The sequence below is a fragment of the Montipora capricornis genome, chromosome 1, assembly GCF_036669925.1.
Source record: "Montipora capricornis isolate CH-2021 chromosome 1, ASM3666992v2, whole genome shotgun sequence".
In the NCBI taxonomy this organism is placed as follows: domain Eukaryota; kingdom Metazoa; phylum Cnidaria; class Anthozoa; order Scleractinia; family Acroporidae; genus Montipora; species Montipora capricornis.
Window position 1 is genome coordinate 27,594,982 of NC_090883.1, and position 22,500 is coordinate 27,617,481.

At 40.2% G+C, this 22,500-nt stretch overlaps 3 protein-coding genes across 3 annotated transcripts in view; 1 reads left to right on the forward strand and 2 right to left on the reverse strand.

Moving 5' to 3' along the window:
* LOC138037462 (serine/threonine-protein phosphatase 6 regulatory ankyrin repeat subunit A-like) overlaps nt 1-22,500 on the forward strand; it is a 259,329-nt gene that overhangs the window by 55,839 nt on the left and 180,990 nt on the right. The gene's annotated exons all lie outside the window — the stretch shown is intronic.
* On the reverse strand, nt 14,973-15,818 carry LOC138049328 (uncharacterized). Its single transcript, XM_068895558.1, has one exon. The coding sequence runs from the start codon at nt 15,816-15,818 to the stop codon at nt 15,147-15,149; it is 672 nt and encodes a 223-aa protein (XP_068751659.1). The 3' UTR covers nt 14,973-15,146.
* Nucleotides 19,944-21,945, reverse strand: LOC138037532 (uncharacterized). Its single transcript, XM_068883448.1, has one exon. It carries the CDS (start codon nt 21,687-21,689, stop codon nt 20,571-20,573), a length of 1,119 nt encoding a protein of 372 aa, XP_068739549.1. The 5' UTR covers nt 21,690-21,945; the 3' UTR covers nt 19,944-20,570.

Here is a 22,500-nt window from a genome sequence, read left to right on the forward strand (position 1 = left end):
AAAATAAAGCTGCGTTATTCGTAATCAGTCTTGGGCGACGGTGTCTTTTTGAATTTAGAGTTTTAGACCTAAACGCTTTGCGTTTTGAATGTTGAAAATCTTGGCGTATATGAGGAAAAAAATATGTACTATCCGAATCCTGCCTTCGGCACGGTACCATTCTGAGTATCATGTACATGGAATGATATAAAGCTGAAATAGGCGGCCTTCGCACGAATCAGAACATAGCGAAATATCTTTCCCTGCCTTGGCGAACATGATTCCTTTATTTTCTATTTGTTTCTAAAGATTTTACGCAATTGAAAATGAGTTTATAATTTTTATCCCTTTGAAAGTTTTTCCTGTTACGCGTTTTCAGGTTACTCTGTTCTCGTTATTACGTTACTCTGTTTAGTAACACCCCCTTTTTGCCACAAAAGCGTAAACTTTAGAGCACGGAAACAGTCAATGTTTATTTAATGTTAGGACGTCTAGACGATTGAAGAACGGTGTACGTAGAGATGGCGTCAGAGACCGGCGTTTTAGTTGGGGTAGAGGTAGATACGAAACAAGCCATTTAAAAGTGTGCCCTAGCAATGTAAAATGCGTCCTAGGATATCGCACGTTTAAAGTGCCCCTGTGATCAAAAAAACCACTTCCTTTTTTCCTTCAGATTTTGAAAGTGTGTTTGCTTAACACCTGACTGGCAAAAAAATCGACTGCTGCGAGATGGCTTCGTGTAAGAATCAAGACTAGGAGTCGCATATAACCGTAGAAAAACACGAGCCTGCTGTAGCGATTGAGTCCCGATTAAACAGAGATTAACAAGATAAAACACCGTGTCAAACACAACTCGTGGCTTTTTATTTAGGTGCGCACAATCACACTCGTAATGCATAGCTCTCTGGATAACATAGGTCCGCAATACACTACAATCCCCCTCATAATCAGCTTTGAAACATGGGTGCGCGAAGAATCAAAAGAAAAAGACAAAGTCAATCAAAAAACGTCAATAAAGTTCATAGTCTTTCATCAAGTGTGAGGGAGGCCGCGTCTCCCGCTGGGATCTCCCAGGTTGAGAATCAACACAATGGGAATCAATTCCTGCTCCTTGGGTTGGCTCCGGTTGAGGATCCTTGGCAGGCTCTATGTCAACAACTGGACCAACATTATCAAGCAACTCAGAGTGGTATTTCTTGACATGACTAACATTCCGGTGGTATTCCACCCCTTGGCTTGACTGAACGGTGACCTCGTTTCTTTGCTTGCTTACTACCTTGTACAGCTCTGGTGCAAAGGGTGTATCTAGCTTTCCCTTTTTGGTCTGCCTAAGACTTGATTTTACTGTTCCAGATGACTTTCTTTCGCATTCCGATGATGGTCGGTAAAGTCTTTGCCTGTCTGTTTACCAACTGCATCATTGTCACGGGCTATCCTATCTGTTGCTGTCCGTGAACGACCTATAGTAAGGATTTTGGTACGAACAGCTGAGCTGGTCTCTCTCCAGTGGTAGCATGAGGAGTGCTTCGATATGCCATGAGGAATTTTAACAGCTCCTTCCGCCACTCTTTTCTCTCGCTTGTGCAATTCTGATGGCCTTTAGAAGGCTGCGGTTTTTGACCTCGCCATTTGCCTGTGGCCAAAGTGGGGTGGAGGTTCGATGATCAATGTCGTTGTCTCTAAAGAATGATTCTTTTTTTTCTGAAATAAACTGAGCCCTGTTATCAGTTTTGATTGAGCAAGGAATACCATGGGTGGAAAACATGCCTTCCAGGTGGTCGATAAGGTTACTTGATGAACACATGAATGAAATTAATTGTAGTTTAATAACACTGAATAAACAGTGCAATTTACATAATTGAATGCTAATAATTAAGTCTATTTACAATAATAAGTAGGGTCCGCAGTAATTGGCCTTAGCTGTTACGGTATCGCTGTCCATCTATTTATTTCTTTGTATTTTCAGTTTCTGTTATGTCGTTGTTTACTGGACAAAGCTAATAAATTAAATTAAAATTAAAAAGTATTATAATTATACCAAGGCTTCGTAGCAGCACAAAGAACCTAAAAGTGAAAAAGGCATTTGCTCTCTTGTCAGAAAGGTAGGCAGGAATATCCTGCCACACTTGCGCAGCATACTCTAAGACTGATCTTGTATTACATGTGTATACCTCTAGCTTGAGCATGTCCTCTGGCATGACTCCTGCGCGCTTCAACAACCTAAGTGCGAATAACCTCTTAGCTGCCTTGGCAGTTACATATTCAATTAACTTGAGTGTTCCATTTAAGGTCATCGCTAATTATAACTCTTAAAAGCTCATATGTTCTTTCTTACTCGCTCCACTTCTTGGTTCCCTACAATTTTCCGAGGCCCAGAATATTTAATTAAGGACCATTCACCACCTTTTTGACTTAAAATTAAAGGAGCGATATATCATACAATCTCGACCCATTCGTATATCGAAGGAAATCAATCTGGCGAGTTTTCCAATATAAGAATCTTTACAACATACGTTGCACGAATAGCTTGTTGTATGAAATTAGAACTTTGATGATTAATTCGCCTCACCGTCTGCTTTGAGTCAATGCTGCTCAGCCTGGTGGTTTACACCTTTCATGTCTTTCGCTTTACCATTCCAAGCATAACCGACGTCACATGCGCTTTTCTAAAGCAGAGTTCTTTTATGTCTTTACGCAATTACTTCTTACCTCACTCATGGTTTACGGATCTTGTTATTAGAATTGCATCAAGTTGTTGGTTATTTCCCTATTTCTTTTTTCCGGTTTTCGCTAGTATCCTTAGTCATAAGCTTTCAAGCTGATACAATTCTTTCCTGAACGGAATAAAGGGTTTTGTTCCAATTTCGACCTCTTTTCGCGAGAGTTTTCATATCTAGCTATATCTTAGACATTTGTAAAACAGAGACTACAAAAGTCTGGAAGGGATTTTGCGTCAGTGAAATTATTATTGATGGGGGACTGAAGAATTATGCTTCAATTCAATTCAGTTGCAAAGTTGCAGTACTTCCGGCCGCTTTCAGGAGACGGAACGTATAGGGTGTTTTCATCATCAGCAACCTTGTTTTTCCACCGAAACCAATGCATGATAATAGAGCTGAATAAATATAAGGATTTGTATGAGTTTATTCCCCAGAGCCTCGAGATGGTGCTTTTTGTTTTGGACTGAATTTTAATATATCGAAAGTGGTTTATTCACAGAGGATTAGATGGAGACACTAATATGGCCGCCGTGACGTCACGTGAAAACACTCTATACACAGCTGCGATGCAAGCTGCAAGTAATTCTTGACAATCAGTATATTTAGGTAATGTCATGTAAAGTCGCGGAACTGTCTAGTGCCGTAAAATCTTTCGCCCTTTCAGGGACGGCATCATGCAACACCTCTCATTCAACAAACTTTGGGTTGCACTTGCACCTACCGTAATTACGTGCTAAGTGATTCCACGGAAACTATCGCCCTGATCACGAGATTTAACTTCCACGAACACGGGAAAGGAAGGGAGAAATAACTCACGGCCTCTAGTTTGGATTCGAGTTCGAGTTGGACTTCGGGTTGGAGATCGAGTTAGACTTAGAGTTGGATTTCGAGTTCACGTAAATTGAATTATCAGTGCAAAGACCAAACAAAAGGAACCAAACTAAACAAATTAGCTTTTCCGGGTTTGTAGCCCGGCAGCAGTAAATTGTTTTGCTTTTTTCATCTGTTAACTAAAGTTAAAAAAAGTTATAAATCTATTGGAACAATACATTTATTCTTCTTTATTTACCAAAAAAATACTCAGGTACAGTGTGACAAACAACTTGCCATCTACTTAAACTAAAAGCTTAAAACGTAATTGTAACTATTAACATCATTAATGTTATTAAATTTGTTGAATAACTTAATCTTGCCGCCTAGCGGTGTGAGTGCGAGTACTCGAGTACTCGAGTGCGAGTACTGTCAGTAAATGTAAATGATAAAAAAAAAATTGAGTCAGTATCAACTTAATTGTGTTAATTAAGTAAACTGAAATGGAAACATTTGCAAACGTAAATCAAATCATACTATTTTTCCTGGAAAAACGATAGTTATTCTGGACTTTGAAGGATGTGTTATCTTGAACTGAATAAGGAGAGAAATGGCTCCCCTTCCCAAAAAGCCAATGATGAATACGCACTCGAGCAAAAGCACGCCCTTTTTCTATCTTTGAAATTGGTGTGGGAAGTCTTTTTGTAAAAGCTAAAAAAACTAGTCCTCCCATAGAGATACAGGAAGGAGAAGTATTTATCAAACGATCAGTTGGATATTAAGTTTCGAACCGAATTGATCTGAGTTCAAGCGTTTGGAATTGAATTGGATCGAATTGATCAGAGCTACTGAAAGAGTATTGACGAGAATAGCTAGTAGCCACGCAGACTGGAAAAGAAAATTCCAAATTTTTCATTATTTGCTTAAGATAACCCACAGAAGACAGCTAACCGCAGGCCAAATCTTTGTGGTAATTACAAATCAGATCAAGTTTAATAGACCTTATCACGATTTTCGACGCCATCTTGACGGGTAGGCAAAGTCAGAAACTCCGAGTGTTTGTATGGTACGGTGGCCCGCAAGGGCAAAACACAACTCAATATTGAGCTGAATACACATATACAAAACAATTTTTCACGGTACACAACAATCTTTCGCGATACAGAACAATTTTTTTTCGCTACACAACAATCTTTCGCGATACAAAACAATTTTCAACAGAACACAACAATCTTTCGTGATAAAAAATAGTTACGTAGAACAGAGGCTGTTTCACGATGCAAAACAAAAATTTGGAAGACTGGTAACAAACACGTACACGGGCAACTTCATATCACGTGATCATATAACAATGTGCTGGTAAGTACTTCGTGTAAGATTACGTATGTTGTTCCGACTTAACGAGTGTTACTATGTGTAAGACCACATATATGTAAGATGTGTAAGACTACGTATGCTGTCGTTACTATGTTTAACTATATTGTTCCAGTAAATCTTCTGTAATCCCGTAACATCTGTAGCCCCGAAACTTTGTAATCCTGTAATTTCGGTAAACCCGTAACTTCTGTAACCTTGCAATGGTTTATCATTCGGCCGTTAAATACAGGTGCATTTGTACACCCTCACCAAAAAAATGGTCTTGACACTTCACAGCTAAGTGGCAGCTTTTCTAGTGTTATTAGTGGTGTCCTAAGGGAGAAGATAAACGTCATGAACCTTAAATAGATATCCCCTATGTTAATCCTCTACTTGTCATGACTGAATTGCAACCGACAGAGAACTTTGGGAAAATGCTCAGTCGTTAGAGCGGCGGTGATCTAACCCGAAGGTAATGGGTTCAATTCCCAGCCTGGTCACATGGTTTACATGGATAGAAAATAGCACTTCACATTACCTTCTAATAGTTAATTCTGTTGAAACATAAGTGCAACACAGCCAACGTTTGCAAAAACGTAACCCTTCCTAGGTAATCTTTACTATAAAAAATTAAACTGTTTTCTTAAAATCATAACGGCTAGCAGAACCAGTTGGGTAGCTAATAACGCCTTAAGGTGGGGGAGCTGATTGAAATTTTTTCAGAGGTTGAAAGAAGGGATAAAAAAGAAGACTATTTCTGGATTACTGACAGACCGTTCAGTGACCCCCACGCAAGAGCATCCCAGGTTGGTGGGGGACTGTTTGGATGTCCATATCGTAATTCTAAACTTCAAATTTTGATTTTAAAACTACCTTTAATATGCACTATAATTTATTTCTCAAAAAGTTACTAACCTTTGCAAAAAAATCAAGTACGTCCTCTCAAATAGTCCTAAAGTTACTCAAAACACCTCGAGGCATCGATTCGTACGATGAACAGAGGGTTTTGGCGTTTTTCGAAACACGAACGAGATGTTTCCATTACACCAGTCCATTAAACGGCGGATAAAAAGGCTTTCAGGTTAAGCCCCGTTCAAGTCAAACTAGTAGATAAACAAGCAAAGATGTTTCGGCAAACACGAACATCACTAAGACAGCACAAACAGAATCTTACAGGAGCTAATGGTTACAGAAGTTACGAGATTACAGAAGTTGCGAGGTTACAGGAATTACAAGATTACAGAAGTTACGGGGTTACACAAATTACGGGATCACAGAAGTTACGGGGTTACGGAAGTAACATGATAACAGAAATTACGGGTTTACAGAAGTTACAATTGCAGATGTTTACGGGGTTACAGAAATTAAACGATTACAGAAGTCACGGGGTTACAGAAGTTACGGGATTACAGTAGATTTACTGGGACAATATCGTTAAACATAGTAACGACAACATACGTAGTTTTACACGTCTTACATATATGTGGTCTTACACATAGTAACATTCGTTAAGTCGGGACAACATACGTATCTTACACAAAGTACTTAACAGCACGTTGTTGCATGATCACGTGATATGAAGTTGCCCGTGTTTGTTACCAGTCTTCCAAATTTTTGTTTTGCATCGTGAAACACTTTTCTGTTCTACGTAACTAGTTTGTATCACGAAAGATTGTTGTGTTCTGTGAAAAATTGTTTTGTATCGCGAACGATTGTTGTGTTCCATGAAAAATTGTTTTGTATCACGAAAGATTATTGTGTATCTAGCTCAATATTGAGTTGTGTATTGCCTATGTGGGCCACCGTAGTATAGGAATCCGAGGGCAAATAACTTTTTCGAGAATTGAAGTTTAATTATTTTGTGAATCGCAACGTTAAAATACTAGGTAGAAGATTGTATTCACAATGTTTGAAGGATGTAGCTTGGCCAGAAGACGCTCGCGCGAAATGCGTCTACCCAGCCAAATTTACGAAAAAATGTATGGAAATTTAGAAAAATTAGCTGAGCGTCATCTAGACAAGCTACATCCCTCCAACTTAGTGAATACAATCTTCTACCTAGAATTTTAACATTGCGATTCATAAATTGTGTAAAATTAAAGTTTGGAAAAATTTATTTGCCATCGGATTCCCATTCAAACACTGTAATTTCTGACCGCTTTGCCTACCCGTCAAGATGGCGTAAGGTCTGTGCTGTGTCACTTGGACGGGCACATAAGCAAAGAAAGCTACGTACAGAAAAATACAATCCCAAAACGGCATTTCTCCCCTTCAGTCTCTTCCGAAATACCGTTTTGATCCATGATGAAAAAATAAGACTTACCCCGAAGGAGAGGAGGGGGTGGGGGGGGGGGGGGGAGGGGGGGGAGGGAATTCCCTTATATGGGCTATATAGGTATGTGGGGCCCCAAAGGGTAGGGGTTTTTAGCCATTTTGGTCATAAATAGGGTAGCGATTTCGGCCATTTTGGTCTTAAATGGGGTATAGTTCTGGCACTCTAGTCATAAATTGGGTACCTTTCTCGGAGGAAGCTACTTCATACACAAAAGCCCTTCATAACTTGTGTTTAGGGCAACTGTGCCAGCCACAACGGTCATAAACAAGGTATCAAATCTTTGGCCAGGTCATTAACAGTTTTGGGAGGTGGGCCCGCACAGCCCCACCCCACTTTTCTGGGAGTATCCCCCCATATTTTTGGCTTATGAGAGTTAACGATCAGTTGGTGTTTTTATGGTATACATGCAAATGTTATGAAAGTTGACCCCTAAAAGAGACCATATTATCCATAACACAGGAAAATAAAAAAATACAGCGACTTTTAATGATGGCAAAGACGTCATCATCTAATACTTTCACCTGCGTGAAGAAATATAAAAGTGTAAATATACACTTTTATATTTCTTCGCGCGCAACCCTAAGGAGATTTTCACGGCTACATATGATTGCGTTTTGCCCAAAACACCCTAAGTGAGACCAAAATCCGAAATTTACGCGAGACGACGACCAACCCTCCCCTTTTTATATGGGAGTCTTCCCCCACCCGGGCACCGCCCTTTCATATCGCGACGTTGCACAGAAGAGACAATTCGTCGATGTCCCTAATTCATCTTGCTGGCCCTGGGAATTGTTGTCATCTGCACTGACTTCGTCACTACATTTATCAAATTCTTGCTGGCCTTTATCAGAGTCACTAGCTTCTCACTCATTTCATGCTCGTTCAGATCTTCATGGGGTCCTTCATCTTCATCCACTCCGCACCAACTCGGGCGTCATTCGACACGCGTGATCCCCTACCGTGACATTTAGTTTGTCACGCATTCCTCTCAATAACTTTGGCGTTTCGCGGCTATAGAGTGTTTTCATGTGACGCCTACGGGAATTGAGCTCTATTATCACTTAAACGTTTTCTTTTGTTTCGGAGGAAAAACGAGGTTACTGATCACGTGAGTGAAAACAGGCATCTTGTACCCTATGGGACCTTACATTCTATTTATCAGGTTCTAGTACAACCTCATTTTAACTACTGCAATATTGTTTGGGGAAACTGTGGAGTAACTTTGCAGGACAAACTGCAAAAACTACAAAACAGAGCTAGAGCAGCCCGTGTCTTGACCTACTCTAACTATGACGCTCATGTCAACAATTTATTTGAACTCTTAAGATGGAAATCCCTAGTCTCTCAAGGGCAAATTGAAAGAGCAACAATGGTATTTAAGTCCCTACAGGGACTAGCACCTGAGTATCTCTGCTCGAAAATTGTCCATCGCGATTCTGGTTATTGTTTGAGACACTCTGTGAATAAGGTAAATGTTCTGCAACCGCGCACAAACCACTACAAAAAACAGCTCTAGCTATTTAGTGGCGCAGTTTTGTGGAACAGTTTGCCATTAGAGCTAAGGAAAGCAGAGTCCCTCAATCAATTTAAACGACTGATTAAAGAGGTTATCTAAGCCATTATTCTAAACACGGCATTCATGGAAAGCAGCTTATGTTGTATGATATTATTAATGTAGTTTATATAGTTCTATCTATAAATTTTAATTGTGCATATTTTTTTTATATTGCTGATGAATTGCACCGTGGTTAAATAAAGATTAAATAAATAAATAAATAAATAAATAAATAAATAAATAAATAACACTCTATTCTACATCAATTGCCGCTCAAATCTAAGAAAAACCGGGAACCAAATAGGACAAAAAAGAAAAACCCAAAAAGCACATCGGATAACAAAGCCGAAAAACAGCTCGTATTTTTTACGAAAACCGAAAACCAGATGCTAAAAAACGAAAAACCCGCAAACCGCAATGAACACCATAACCGAAAAACCGAAGTCTTTGGGCACAAAAAACGAAAAACCGATCTAAAAATAGCCAAAAACGACAAGCCCAATGTCCCCCTCATCCAGTAGACTGACAATCAGGTACTTTTGCTAAAATCAGAGAAAAATTCATGTAAATATTAAATCAGATTATGAGAGAAATGGTATAATTGCGTCTACTTGTTTACGACCGTTTCTGTTTCCAGATTACACATGTGAATTGCTTCTTTGACTTTCATCTGCATGATTTGTTTACAGTTTGCTTGGATTGTTCTTTATGGCAGTCTGTTGTTCATACACAGGGACTACAGTTTTCCAAAGAGTGTATTCACAGCTGCGTTGCAAGCTGCAACTAATTCTTGACAATCAGTATATTTAGGTAATGTCATGTAAAGTCGCGGAACTGTCTAGTGTCGTAAAATATTTCGCCCTTTTATCAATGGACGGCATCATGCAACGCTATCGCCCAGATCACGAGATTCAACTTACACGAACACAGGAAAGGAAGGGAGAAATAATTCCTCGAGTTTGGATTCGAGTTCTAGTTCGAGTTGGACTTCGAAGCGGTGTTACACGGTGAAACTCTTGTTTTTATCACCACTGCAATTGCTGCGACTGTCGCAGAAATAGAAAGCGGTTCTACTTTCTTGAAACTTGTCTCGCAACGAACGGAAGTTCAAAAAAGTTTCACGAAACCGACCATGTTACACAGTGCAATGCCTCCTGAAACTTGTTCAGCAGCGCCGTTGCACGCAAGTTTGAGCTAAAAGTTTTAACGCGTAACAGAGGCTTAAAGGATAAATGGCTTACAGGATAAAACAAAAAATGAGTCGATATAACTTGTGTTAAGTAAACTGACATGGAAAACAATTGCAAACGTAAATCAAATTACACTGTTTTCCCAGGAATGATGATATTTATTCTGAACTTTGAAGATGTGTTATCTTGTACTGAATAAAGAGAGAAATGGCCATCCCCTCCCAAGAAGCCAATGATGAGTACGACCTCGAGCAAAAACGCGCCCTTTTCTTATCTTTGAAATTGGTGGGGGGAGGTAAATTTGCAAAGCTAAAATAACTAGTCCTCCCATAAAGAAATAGGAATGTGTACAATTTATCAAACGACCATTGTTGTTTTGAAAAACATAAGCTTTCAGCTATCAGTCTATAGCCTTTAACGAATGAAAAAGTTAGCGCGCGAACGGAAGTATATAGGGAAAAGGGGTGTTGTGAACTAGAAACTGAAAATACACTTAGGAGAAGCAACGTTCAGTGATAAACACAACAAATGCTTGACTTATGCTATATGTGCACATGCACGGTTTTATCCCTGAACTTAATGATAATCTCAGAAGTATTTAAAACACCCTCTAGCGCCCCAATGTAGAGTTATACAAAGTAGGTAAAGCCAAATACAAGTTAAGCAATTCCTTTTTCAGTATGTTGCCACTCAAGCAGTTGTCACATCATGCCCAGTTCTTCCTCGTTCCGTTAAAAAGTAGCTTGTTTAACTTTCTCTTACGAGGTTTCCATCAAACTGTGGTCTTCCCCTGGGGTTTTACATGGGTCGAGTCGAAAGGCGCTTTTATCCCCAGCGCCAATATTCCTCCATTCCCCTGGTCGAATTTGCCCATGCACTGCTGTCTTCACAGTCATGAAATCCAGCGGGGCAGTACATGGCATTATCTGTCAGTCGTAGTTAGTTGTGCAGACAAACTGTTGCTTCTATTATTTTCTGAACTAGGGAAACATCCGCGCGAATTGTTCTACGAAAGATTCTCCATCTCGCAGCTAGAATGCCGTAACAGTTTTCTATTATTCGTCTTGCCCTTGAAAACCGGTAATTGAATATCGCATGCTCCTCTGAAACATTTCTTCCTGGCCAAGGTCGCATTTGAAAAGACCTCAGGGCCAAACCTTCGTCGACAGCGAAAACATATTGAAGAGGCCGAAGGTTACATTCATCCAGGTTTTCAGCGGGTGGACTGACATTCAAAGTATTGTTTTCAAGGGCAACACTGATCGTAAGTACCTGACTACCACACTGCCCAATGCCAACTAAAGTGAATTGATACCGGGCATCGCAATAGGCCAGTAAAAGAACACTGAAAGTTCCTTTGTAATTAAAGAAGGTCGATCCACTCCAATGACGACATGTTTGCCGCCATCGCCAACTCCAAGGCCGTGTGGGAGCCCCCAGAATTCTTGGAAATCACGAGCAATTCTTTTCCATTGGTCGCTTGTTCGAGGGACTGTAGATACTGTTGATTCAAGCGGTCCCATATCGTTGTGCAAGTTTCTGTAATTATTTTGGATGTAGTTGACTTGCCAACCCGAAAATGGAACGAATGTGATTGTTGAGAATTCCCAGATGCAAGATATAGCAGAGTCAAGTGAAGCTATTATGAACGCAATTTTTACAATTGCGTAGAGAAGCCTGAAAAATTCAGGACTTCAACGGGGTTTGTACCCGTGACCTCGCGATTCCGGTACTACGCTCTAACCAACTGAGCTATAAAGCCACTGACGTTGGGAGCTGGTCATTTGTGGGTTCTAATGGTCCCGTGAGGAATGAATCAATGATGAAATGGTATATGAAATGAATCATATATGACCTGCGGATATGAAATCAAGTGAAGCTTCACTTGATTTCATATCCGCAGTTCATATATGATTCATTTCATATACCATTTCATCATATAGCAGAGTGATGTATAGATGCTCAGCTGGTCCAACAGGTTCTCGAAGCTTTAATCTCTGTTTGGGTATACGTAGAGCAAACAGACTAAGTAAATGTTCAAATAACTCCAGAGACATTCTTTCAAATTTAAAGTGCTACTCTCGATCTCCGAGCCGAAGTTCCTGAATAAGAGTATGATAACATCCTAGTCTTTGCCTTCTCTGAATATCGGGCTTACCTAAAAACGCCGGTTGTATTCTCTCTTATCGCCATAAATCAAGAGGTAACAGGATTAGTATGCAGTGCAAGATGACGATCCGTTGTCGAAGAAATTCCCGATTTGATGCTGTTAATGGCAGCAGGCCGATCAATACGTTCGGCAGCCATTTTTAAAGCCGGTACACGAAATAAGCAAGTGTAAAGTTGCTGTATGACAAGGCTTGATTTTGTTCACGTTCCCACTAGATCATAAGAAGCTTATGTTTATGAGTGCGATTATGATTATGATTATGATTATGATCCTTATGTCGCTAGTGGGAACCAAGCCTAAAAGTTCTTTCTCTTATCGAGGTGCAAAGGCTTGGAACCAACTGTCAAATCACTGAAATAGTTATTTAGGTGAGATAAAGGATTTTGCAAGCTTTAAACGTGCGATATCCTAGGACGCATTTTACATTGCTAGGGCACACTTTTAGGTAGCGTTCCTTTTAACCAACCTAAAACCGGATTCTGCGATCGAAAATTAGATTTCCTGTTCCATTTATGGCGAAACCAATCTTAGATTGCAATCTAAACAATCTACCTCCGAACGTGGATCGTTCGGATTGGTAACTGAAACTGGTTTAAGATTTCCGTTCCATTTGTCATCGGGGAGCGAGTTTGGTGTGGATTATACGACGTGGTCTGTCAGCTCGGCACACAACAAACAACATGGCGGAGGAAATATGGGACTTTTCAGCCTGTTCAGGTACAAGGTGTTTTAATCATTTTCCTTTACATTGAGCAAAAGGTCTTAAAACCAGAGAAATGTTTAATTTTTGTTTCATTTATAAGTCAAGTTCAGGAAATAGTTGAAAACAACTGGAAGTTCTTTGGGTATAATGTCTATATTTTTTGCAGTTCTCTCAACAATCGAGCCTGACCAGCTTATCGTTCAGGTTCAAACTCCAGCCGTCGCATTTGAAACTCCGCTATTGCAAGTTAAATGGTCAAGGAATGAAGTGCTGTTTCTTCTGTCTTTGTACAAAGAAAGGGAGAACTTTTTCAAAGACAAAAAGTCAAAGAAGAAAACTTTGTGGGAGGAAATATCGAAGGAGATGCAAGAGAAAGGATATGGCTACACTGGTGCTCAATGTGAAACGAAGTTTAAGAACTTAAAGCAAAATTTCACAAAAACAGTCGATCACAACAACGTGTCGGGCAACGACAAAAAGACGTGCCCATATTTTGAAGAGCTGAGCGATATCTTTGGCATGACACCTTCTGTAAAGCCAGTGGCAGTTTGCTCCAACAGGGCTGGTCCTGTTGGTGAAGACCTCATCCGTACAAGTTCAAGTTCAGGTTCTTTTGCAGAAGCTGCAGCATCTTCTACTGATGGACGAAGACCATCATTGGACAACGAAGAAACTCCGCGCAGAGAGGTTAAAAGGTCCAGGGCCAAAAGGGCTCTTCAGAGTAAGGAGAGTCTCACTGATTTGTTCAAAGAGTACCAGCGGGAACAAAGGGAAAAAGAAGAGGAAAAGGAGAAACATGTCATGGAAATGCACCAGCAAAAGATGCAACGATTTGACAGGTTGCTGGAGCTATTTGAAAAGGACATTTCGAAATAAGGCATGTTAAGTTACTCTGGTTTATTGTCAATTATTTTAAATACATTTACATATTACATATTCTCGAGGACCATTTAATTTTGTCAGAAATTATTCTTTCTCGAAATATTTCATATTTATTGAGATGTTACAAATGAAATTGACTTGCAGTTCAGACAATTTTGGCATAAATGTATTTATTATTGAGATATTTATTTTCATATATTGAGATATTTTCAACTTGCAAAGGCAAAATAATTTAATTCAATTTTTGTGGAATGTGAAAAGTTTTCTACAGTATTTACAAAATTAAAAGGGCAATTTTTGATTGACAGTTGGCCAGTTTTGTAGCATGATTTGATAACAACCCCTCCATGTGATACCAAGATGTTCTTGGAAGTGTTTACATGTTCTGTTTCAAAAAATGAACAATTTTCTACAGAACAAAGAGTTACTTTGACAACAAACAATGACCATGGACAAAACTGCAACACCATTTGTAACTAACATTAGTTCCAAATGTTAAAACAATACCCTCCATTCAATGGAGGCTATTGCTTTCATTGTCCTTAAGAACTTGCTTCGGAAGGCCACATTATGATCAGCCAAGCCTCTTAAGAATCTTGCTTGTTTGCCCACATTCATCCTTTTACCCTTCATCAAAGGGTTTATTCAGAACAAAACCAATGAGCAATAACTTACTTGGCAATTAATTTATCCATGAGCACACTCGCAATGTACCAAATCCATTACATAGTTCAAAATCAATTGCTCTGATTTGTCCTGACCTTTTTCATTTTAGAGTAATTATAATAAAGTATGCTGCAGAAAATAATTGGAGGGTTAGAAAATAAAAAAAAAACTGGCTCGACAGTCAAGCTGAGTTTATAACAGCAGACTGGTAAATAATAGCCTTTCCAGGCTGAAAGTGTCTGTGAAAAGGGAGGGAGAAGGGTACTTGAAAGTTGTGCTATGGCAATGCTTTACCGGAGGTTGCAACCCTAACCCTTACATATAACTTGTAAAATGGAAGTACAGTAAAAACCCACGTGTAAGAACCTACTTGTTTAGAGTTTGGCAAAACAGGTTCTTATATTTTGGGGTATTAAAGTAGCAAATTTCTGCCAGGAGGTTCTTAATTTTCTAGGTTCTTACATGAGGGTTTTTACTGTATTATGATCAATTATCACATACCTACAGAAGCGGTCACTAGGTCTGCAGTCTGCAGTCTGGGTTTTACACTGACCACAACAGGGATGTTGCATCTCCTTTGTTCATTTTTCACTTAAAACCCTTTTACAAATAAAATAATGAAATGAATTGACCACTTAGTGTGACTGAAAAAGGTACCCCTCTTGTGCAGACTATCCGCCCTCCCAGTGAAGCCTTCCTTTTTGGAACCTGCTTGTATTAGTTATTTGTCTTAAAAATGTATTGTTTTGCACCATACAGACAGAGATGAAGTGCAAAAGTTCAGCAAATCATGTCCATGATTTCAGCTCTCTTTCGAACAGCATTGTTGTCATCAGCAAAAATATTAACAAAGTTATTGGCATCATCATCATCGTCTAGAGGTTGTAGAAAATCATCTATTTCATCATTTGAATAAATGCAGAAATTGTGGAGTGTGCATGCTGCTATAACTAATTTTGGTAAAAACCTGATTCTGTCAATATCCACCATGACTCTCAACTTCCGGAATCTTCCTTTCAAAAAACCAATGCCACGTTCAACGACCATCCGTTTTGAACTTAGACGATTTGTAAAACGCTTTTGCTGTGCAGTAAGATGGCCATTGTCCTTAAATCCTGTCATCAACCAGGTTTTTAAAGGATAGGCTGCATCTCCAATGATGTACGTTTGTCCTGGAAGTATGTCATTTGTTCTGGTCTCTGCATCATGAAATAAAGGGCTGTTTCTCAGAACGCGTGCATCGTGCGCTGCTCCAGGCCAGCCACAGTAAACATCGGTGAATATCATGTCAGCATCACAAACTACCTGAAGCTGCATTGAATGAAACCCTTTTCTGTTTATGTAATGTTCATGATGGTCATGTGGCGCCTTTATAGGGATATGTGTGCCATCAATGGCCCCAATGCATCGAGGTAAACCATTGTTCTCACTGAAACCCTCAATAGTCCGCATTAACCTGTCTCCAGAAGGTCACTGGATAAAATCAGGAGCAACGTTGTTCACAAGTGCGTTGCAGATTCTCGTGGTAACTCTCAACACGGTTGAACGTGACACATCAAACCGGTCTGACACTGACCTGATGCACTCAGGGTTTCCAAGGTACCAAACCGTTATTAGCAGCTGTTTTTCAATTTCAACAGTAGGACGACCTCTTTCTCGGGGTACTGGGATCTCAGGACAGGTTCCCAAAATGTTGACAAGCCTTTGGGCCGTCGGTCTCGAAAGTCTGAAGTGCTGGCGAAAGGACGAATCTGACATAGCTGGAACTATTCTCTCAACGTACGACTCAGTGCGAACTTCAGCGTTCCTACAATTTCTCAAAAACTCCTCGAGCATCATAAACATAAGGATGTCTTCCTTTTTATCGCGTGTTTCATCAGTTGGCCCTTGGAGAAGTTCCTCCAACAACGAGAAAAATGCTAGTGGCGCTCGGCGAATTATGCCCGCCATGTTTGTTTTGAAAAAGAAATGGTTACCAGGCCCCTTGGCGTTGTTGCGTAATCTATTTTTAGATTTTCGTTCCGGCTGAAACGAAAATTGAAACAATCTGGATTCACTAGATCCGAAACTGGATTGGTTAAAAGGAACGCTACCTTAAATGGCTTGTTTCGTATCTACCTCTACCCCAACTAAAACGCCAGTCTCTGACGCCATCTCTACATACACCGTTCTTCAATCGTCTAGACGTCCTAACATTAAATAAACATTGACTGTTTCCGTGCTCTAAAGTTTACGCTTTTGTGGCAAAAAGGGGGTGTTACTAAACAGAGTAACGTAATAACGAGCAACAGAGTAACAGGAAAACGCGTAACAGGAAAAACTTTCAAAGGCTTATAACTTATAAAATCATTTTGAAATGCGTAAAATCGTTTGAAACAAATAGAAAATAAAGGAATCATGTTCGCCAAGGCACGAAAAGACGTTTCGCTATGTTCTGATTCGTGAGAAGGCCACCTATTTCAGCTTTATATCATTCCATGTACATGATACTCAGAATGGTACCGTGCCGAAGGCATGACATATTTTTTTCCTCATATACGCCAAGATTTTCAACATTCAAAACGCAAAAAGTTTAGGTCTAAAACTCTAAATTTAAAAAGAGACCATCGCCTAAGACTATTGCGAATAACGCAGCTTTATTTTCTTGCTTAGGCTCACCGTCCAGACTATTTCGCGCAAATCCGTCACGAAAATAGAGCTTTTCGAAAATGCTCTTTCAAGTGGATAGCCTGTGTAGCTGGCGGGTATAGGACCGTAGAGAGTGATTACATATTCGATTTTCCGTATTTCGGTCAGAAATTCTATCGATTTTTTTGAAGTCCATATAAACCTCTAAGAAGAACAAACAAAGCCCTACCGTCCCAAAGGACGTCTACTGTTACCGCTATTGTTTCCTTGAAACAAAGGACCGTATGCATAATAAACTTCCGAACAAGAAAAGCACTGCTGGTAAAAGCCTGATTTGTAATTAACGATCACTAGTGGGCTTTACATAGAGATCAAGGTAATCTTGTCACCATTAATAATTGAGAGAGTGATATTTCAATTAGTTATAAAAACGGGCCATAAAAAATATTAAGAAGAACGACGTTTCGACCGCTCCACGGTCATTTTCAAGTTCAAGTTAATGGATAAAAAATTCCGCAAAAATACAATTTCTGAAGCAATGGGATGAAAGGTAAAAAGCATTTAGAAAAATCATTTAGAAGATTCTCATCACACATAGAGTCCAGATTTGCTGCTCTCTCATTTATCCCAAGAACAGGGCAGGTTATTCTTTGCGCGACGACCTCAGGGTCATTCGTGACGTCACATACACATGCTTTTTCTTCGTGTATTGCCCAAAGTGCAGCAGGCCGGGTGTGGGCAGTGGACATTTCTTGAGAAATGTCATCTCCCAGTTCTGAACAGCACTCGGGGCAAGGGACGCCGCAGTTAAACCATACTGCTATGTCGTCGAACCGGGGCATGGTGCATGGCTCGTTGACGGAGAAGGTGTAGTTTTCTTTGGGATAAGCTGGATCGACTAAATTGCGGAATACCCCGCAACTTATTTGCATTTCATTGAATAAGAATAAGCTCTATTGTATTCCGACTCATTCTTAAAAGAATGCTGCCTAGGGGATAACAATAGTGGTGAGGTGTTACGGGGTATTTTGCAATTGCTCCGCTGGATCTTTTCTCCGCCATTGATCTTGACACCACTCAATCATCTTTTATGTGGCTCTATCCCATGGTTTCCATCCCCGCGTCACTGTCTTCACTTCTTCTTCCTCCATCCTTGCCTCAAATGGTCGAAGGGTCTTGCATCTAACAGCTTGCACATGAAATGTGTCACCACCTTAAGCAACTTCCATGTGAACTTCATCCTTTCATTTCTCTGTTTCTCGACCTTGTATCCGATCATTAAAATGAACTGCTAGACAGCTACATCATAAATTATAGAGGTCTGAGAAACGAGATTATGTTTGCAGAAGGCATGATCTAAAGGACAGGATTGCAATCAGAAACAGCAAATCGCCGCGTCGTTGTCAAATGTTCGTACACAGGCCTCTTTGGTTCAAATGTGGAGAGGCCGTGGGCATGAATTGCCATAGTGCGAATGCAGTACTGGAAGGAGTTTCCGCCTTGCTTGGAAAAATGCTACTCACCAGCAACGCAGAGACGTAGGCAGCGTTCGAAAAAATGACACCTATAAGGCTAGGTAATAAATAGTTTTCGGATTTGCATTTTTTAGGGAGGGTTCTACTTGAAAACTTGAGGCCGTTCCGTGGTCTAGTTTTGCTCCACTTGGATGACTTATAGTCTGGGACCATGGCTTTTTGGTGGGGATTGGTGGGGACTAAACCCGGACAGTAGTCATAAATTAGTGTGGGAGGGACTGACCAGGAGGGGAGAGAGCATTGGAGTCTGGAGCCATGCCTTTGTTACTGCTGATCTTCACTCCAGCAATTAATGCATTCTGGGAATGTCAAATGTGATGGATGTTTTGCCCCTGGATACCCTGCGTGCAAGTTCTCATAGGGGTGCGGAAGGAGAAAAAAGAAGAGCTTTCTCGAAAGGTTGGCATTAATGTAACTAAAAGACAAACTGAGCTACTGCAAAACAAAAAAAAAACAACCAACCAAAACAGAACAGCAGCCGCATCTACTTCGCGATTTTAACTTTTTAGTTTCGCGCCAAATGGTGGCGACCTCGACCCATTCCCTGGCGGCCCTCGCCGCCTCTTCCCGATCACCTCCAGTGGGTGCTTAGGGTCTCAATTCTATTATTACAGTCGTACATTATACTGCCTGTGCGACATTTGCATAAGTACGCCAAGTTTATTCGTCCCTACCGAGTATTTGCGAACAGTTCAAGACCTAACATCACGCGTTTAGTTATATCATTTGGTTTTCCGTGAGCGTCACAAGCTCCCAAACGCAAGCACTCACATCCAGATATTCCCGATGAACTGCAACTGAACTGTCTCGTAACCTGAAACAGAAGGTGCTTGGACAGCACTAATGCTGACAACAGGCCTATGAATCTGGCCATGACTACGCTAAATTGAAAGGCTACGCAGGCAGATTCCGGTTCTAAGACAGCCTCGTCATGCGCGTGCGAAATAAAGCCCAAAAAACCCCGCCGATTCGCCTTTACTTTTTTCTATTCAGATGTAAAACTGAATGATGCGGAAATTATTAACGGCGAAAAGCCAAACAATTAGCGTAATACTAACTAAAAACTTAACTCAGAACGTCTTACTTTTTTTCTTTTTAACATAAGGGTTAACACAAGTAAGTTGCCAAGAAAACAACCAAGGTAAACAAAGGAGGGATTGCAACCTGTATCAGCTTACATGTACGTCACTTCCTGGCTGCGTGGGTCATTTTCTGAGAAAATGTTTTCAAAACACCTCCCCTAAACCACACTAGAAACACTACGGTCATGATTTCATATATTTTCAATTAAACGTAAACCCTGTCGAGCTAAAACTATGTAAAACACCAAGTTCGTTGAAGAAATTATGGCTGATGAAACTTAAACTTCACTGAGAAGGATAAACAAAACTTATAAAATTCATTAATAATTCATGATGGGAAAACAAAATAAATGTTTTATTAATCAATATCTGTACTTCTGATACAGGTTTCTCTTCATTTACATAAATGTTTCTTTCGGTTTTCCTGGTTAAAATGTCTTAAATCATCAAAAATACGTAGTGTACATTAACACTTAAATGCTGACATTTCATAAGCACAATACAATATTCGCGCCCGTATTGTGTATCGGATACAATACGGTCGCTCATATTGTATTTAGTACAAATAAATCTTTGTTACTTACTTAATTAATTTCACCACGAGTCGGCTAGCGACAGCTCAAGTACAAACTAAGCATTTGTGACTAAAAAGCTACACCAAAATTGTCATGCAGGACAAGTTCTCTCAGACCAACATGAAATAAACGCGTTTGGTAACAAAGCTGGACAATCATGCATGGTTTCTGTTGTCATATCAACATCAATATCAATGTTATCAGCGTCCATAGAGTTCGCTATTCCTCTTACTTAGGCAAATGCTTATTAATGACAAAGCAAAAGGAATGTATTGACTCCAAATGTAATTTACGAACGGCTTGAAAAGAAGTACGCTAAGTAATCAGGTTTGTATGACCGACTACCAACTATAACTGAAAGTAACGTGAAATAATTTCTCAGGCCTAAGGCAACGCGATAAAGTTTGTCGAATTTCTACATTCCTTTGTGTACGGAAACAAGTATATCTCAGATACTTTTCTTCTTTTTGTTTTTAGCATGCTCTCTAACCACTGAACGTCTACTCGGTTGACAGGCAGCGTCCCAGGGACGTTCTTCCTCCAGAAGGCCGTACTCCTAACACCCCTCTGCCAAGTCTTTTCTCTGTCTTTTGTAAACTCAAAGGTACAGCAGGCTGCTGTCCACATCTCTGCAGGAACGTTCACCCGGTAATTGGTATCATCCTGAAAGTCGCTGAATCCATTTTTGCCAAAGTATCTCGTTTTCGAGGGATCCAACATCGTAGAAGGAATCGCACCAACAACGATAAATATTTGAACGTTTTTCTGGCCTTTCTTTGCACAATTGTCTCGACACCAATCCACGAGTGCACTTTCAGCGATTTGCCATGGGCCAGAATTGAAATCCGCAAACTGAGGGACCGCATTGGTGTAAACAAAAGTTAATTTTTTCAATCTTTGATCTCCTACGCCGTACTGCGAGGCAATCAAGTGACCTCTATGCATTCTTGTTTCTACGTCTGCCGATCCCGCACCTGTGCAAACCTTATACCGCGGGCGTTTCAAGTTCTTTGCTCTGTACCAATCTACGTCGACCATTTCATTGCCACTCCTCCTTTTATAACAAATCTTTCTTTGTAGAGGTTTTTCGTAGTCTTCGTTCGATTGCTGAAAATGTTTGTCTAACCCACTCTCGCTAAGGATAAATTTTTTGCTTGGTCGGTTGCCAGGCGCTTTAGAGAGCTGGCTTCCACGAATCACAGTGGCCGCAAACAATGGTATTCGATAATTGCAGTCGTACAATATACCTACTGTGCGGCCTTCGCATAAATACGCCAAGTTTTGTCTTCCATACAGAGTATTTCCGAGCACTTCTAGACCTAACGGCACGTGTTTGTTTATCTTCAACTTATCTTTCTGTTTTCCGTCAGCGTCACAAGCTCCCAAAAACAAGCACTCACATCCAGATATTCCCGATGAACTGCAACTGAACCGTCCCGTAACCTGAAACAGAAGGTGCTTGGACAGCACTAAGGCGAAAAACAGGCCTACGAATTTGGCCATGACTACACTGAACTGAAAGGCTAGGCAGACAGATTCCTGATGTAAATCTGCTCCATCATGCTCCGAGGATTGCGTACTATACCCACAATGAAGCCAAAACTAACACACCGCCACGCCTTTTCTACCTGGTGTTTAACCGTAAAGTTATGAGGAAATCTTAATGGCGAAGAGCCGAACAACAAGCGCAGTACTTAAAGGGAAAGCGTCAGAAGTACTAAACCGAACTCAAAAATCAGTACGTCTTCAATTTTTAATCCTTTGAACATGAGATTTAGGAATTCCTCAAAGCTGCCAAGAAAACATGATTAAACAAAGGAGGGATTTCCGTCTCGGCTTATCACTTACAAAGTCTGTAGTTCATTTTCTGAGAAATCGTTTTGAAAAACGTTACCCCAAATGACCACAGGCGTGAGAGGAGGGCGCGTATTGTCACATTGTCACGCTATGCTATCAGTTCATTCTGTTTCAATCACGCGATCGGGTTTTTGCGATGATAGTTCCTGTGAGTGACGCTCTTTCAAAATCGTTTCCCCAGAAAGACATCCAGTTTTCGAAGAATTCCAGTCAAGTGGGATATTGAGCTCATTTGGTCATTAGTTGCATGTGAATTTTTTTAGTTATCCATCAACAGACTCAAGACTACTGTGCCCCAAAAGGGGCACTACGCATTATTTCACAACATATTTCGAATTATTAAGTACGCATTTCAAATTATGCGCAGCACATTCCAAATTCTTCGAAACACATTTTAAACTCACTACAAATTCTGAAATCTTCACAAGTTATTTCAAAATATTCGCAACACACGCAG

Bases quoted from the DNA above. Each gene is read 5' to 3' on its own strand.
- LOC138037532 (XM_068883448.1), bottom strand. From the start codon at position 21,689: ATGGCCAAATTCGTAGGCCTGTTTTTCGCCTTAGTGCTGTCCAAGCAC.
- LOC138049328 (XM_068895558.1), bottom strand. From the start codon at position 15,818: ATGCGGACTATTGAGGGTTTCAGTGAGAACAATGGTTTACCTCGATGC.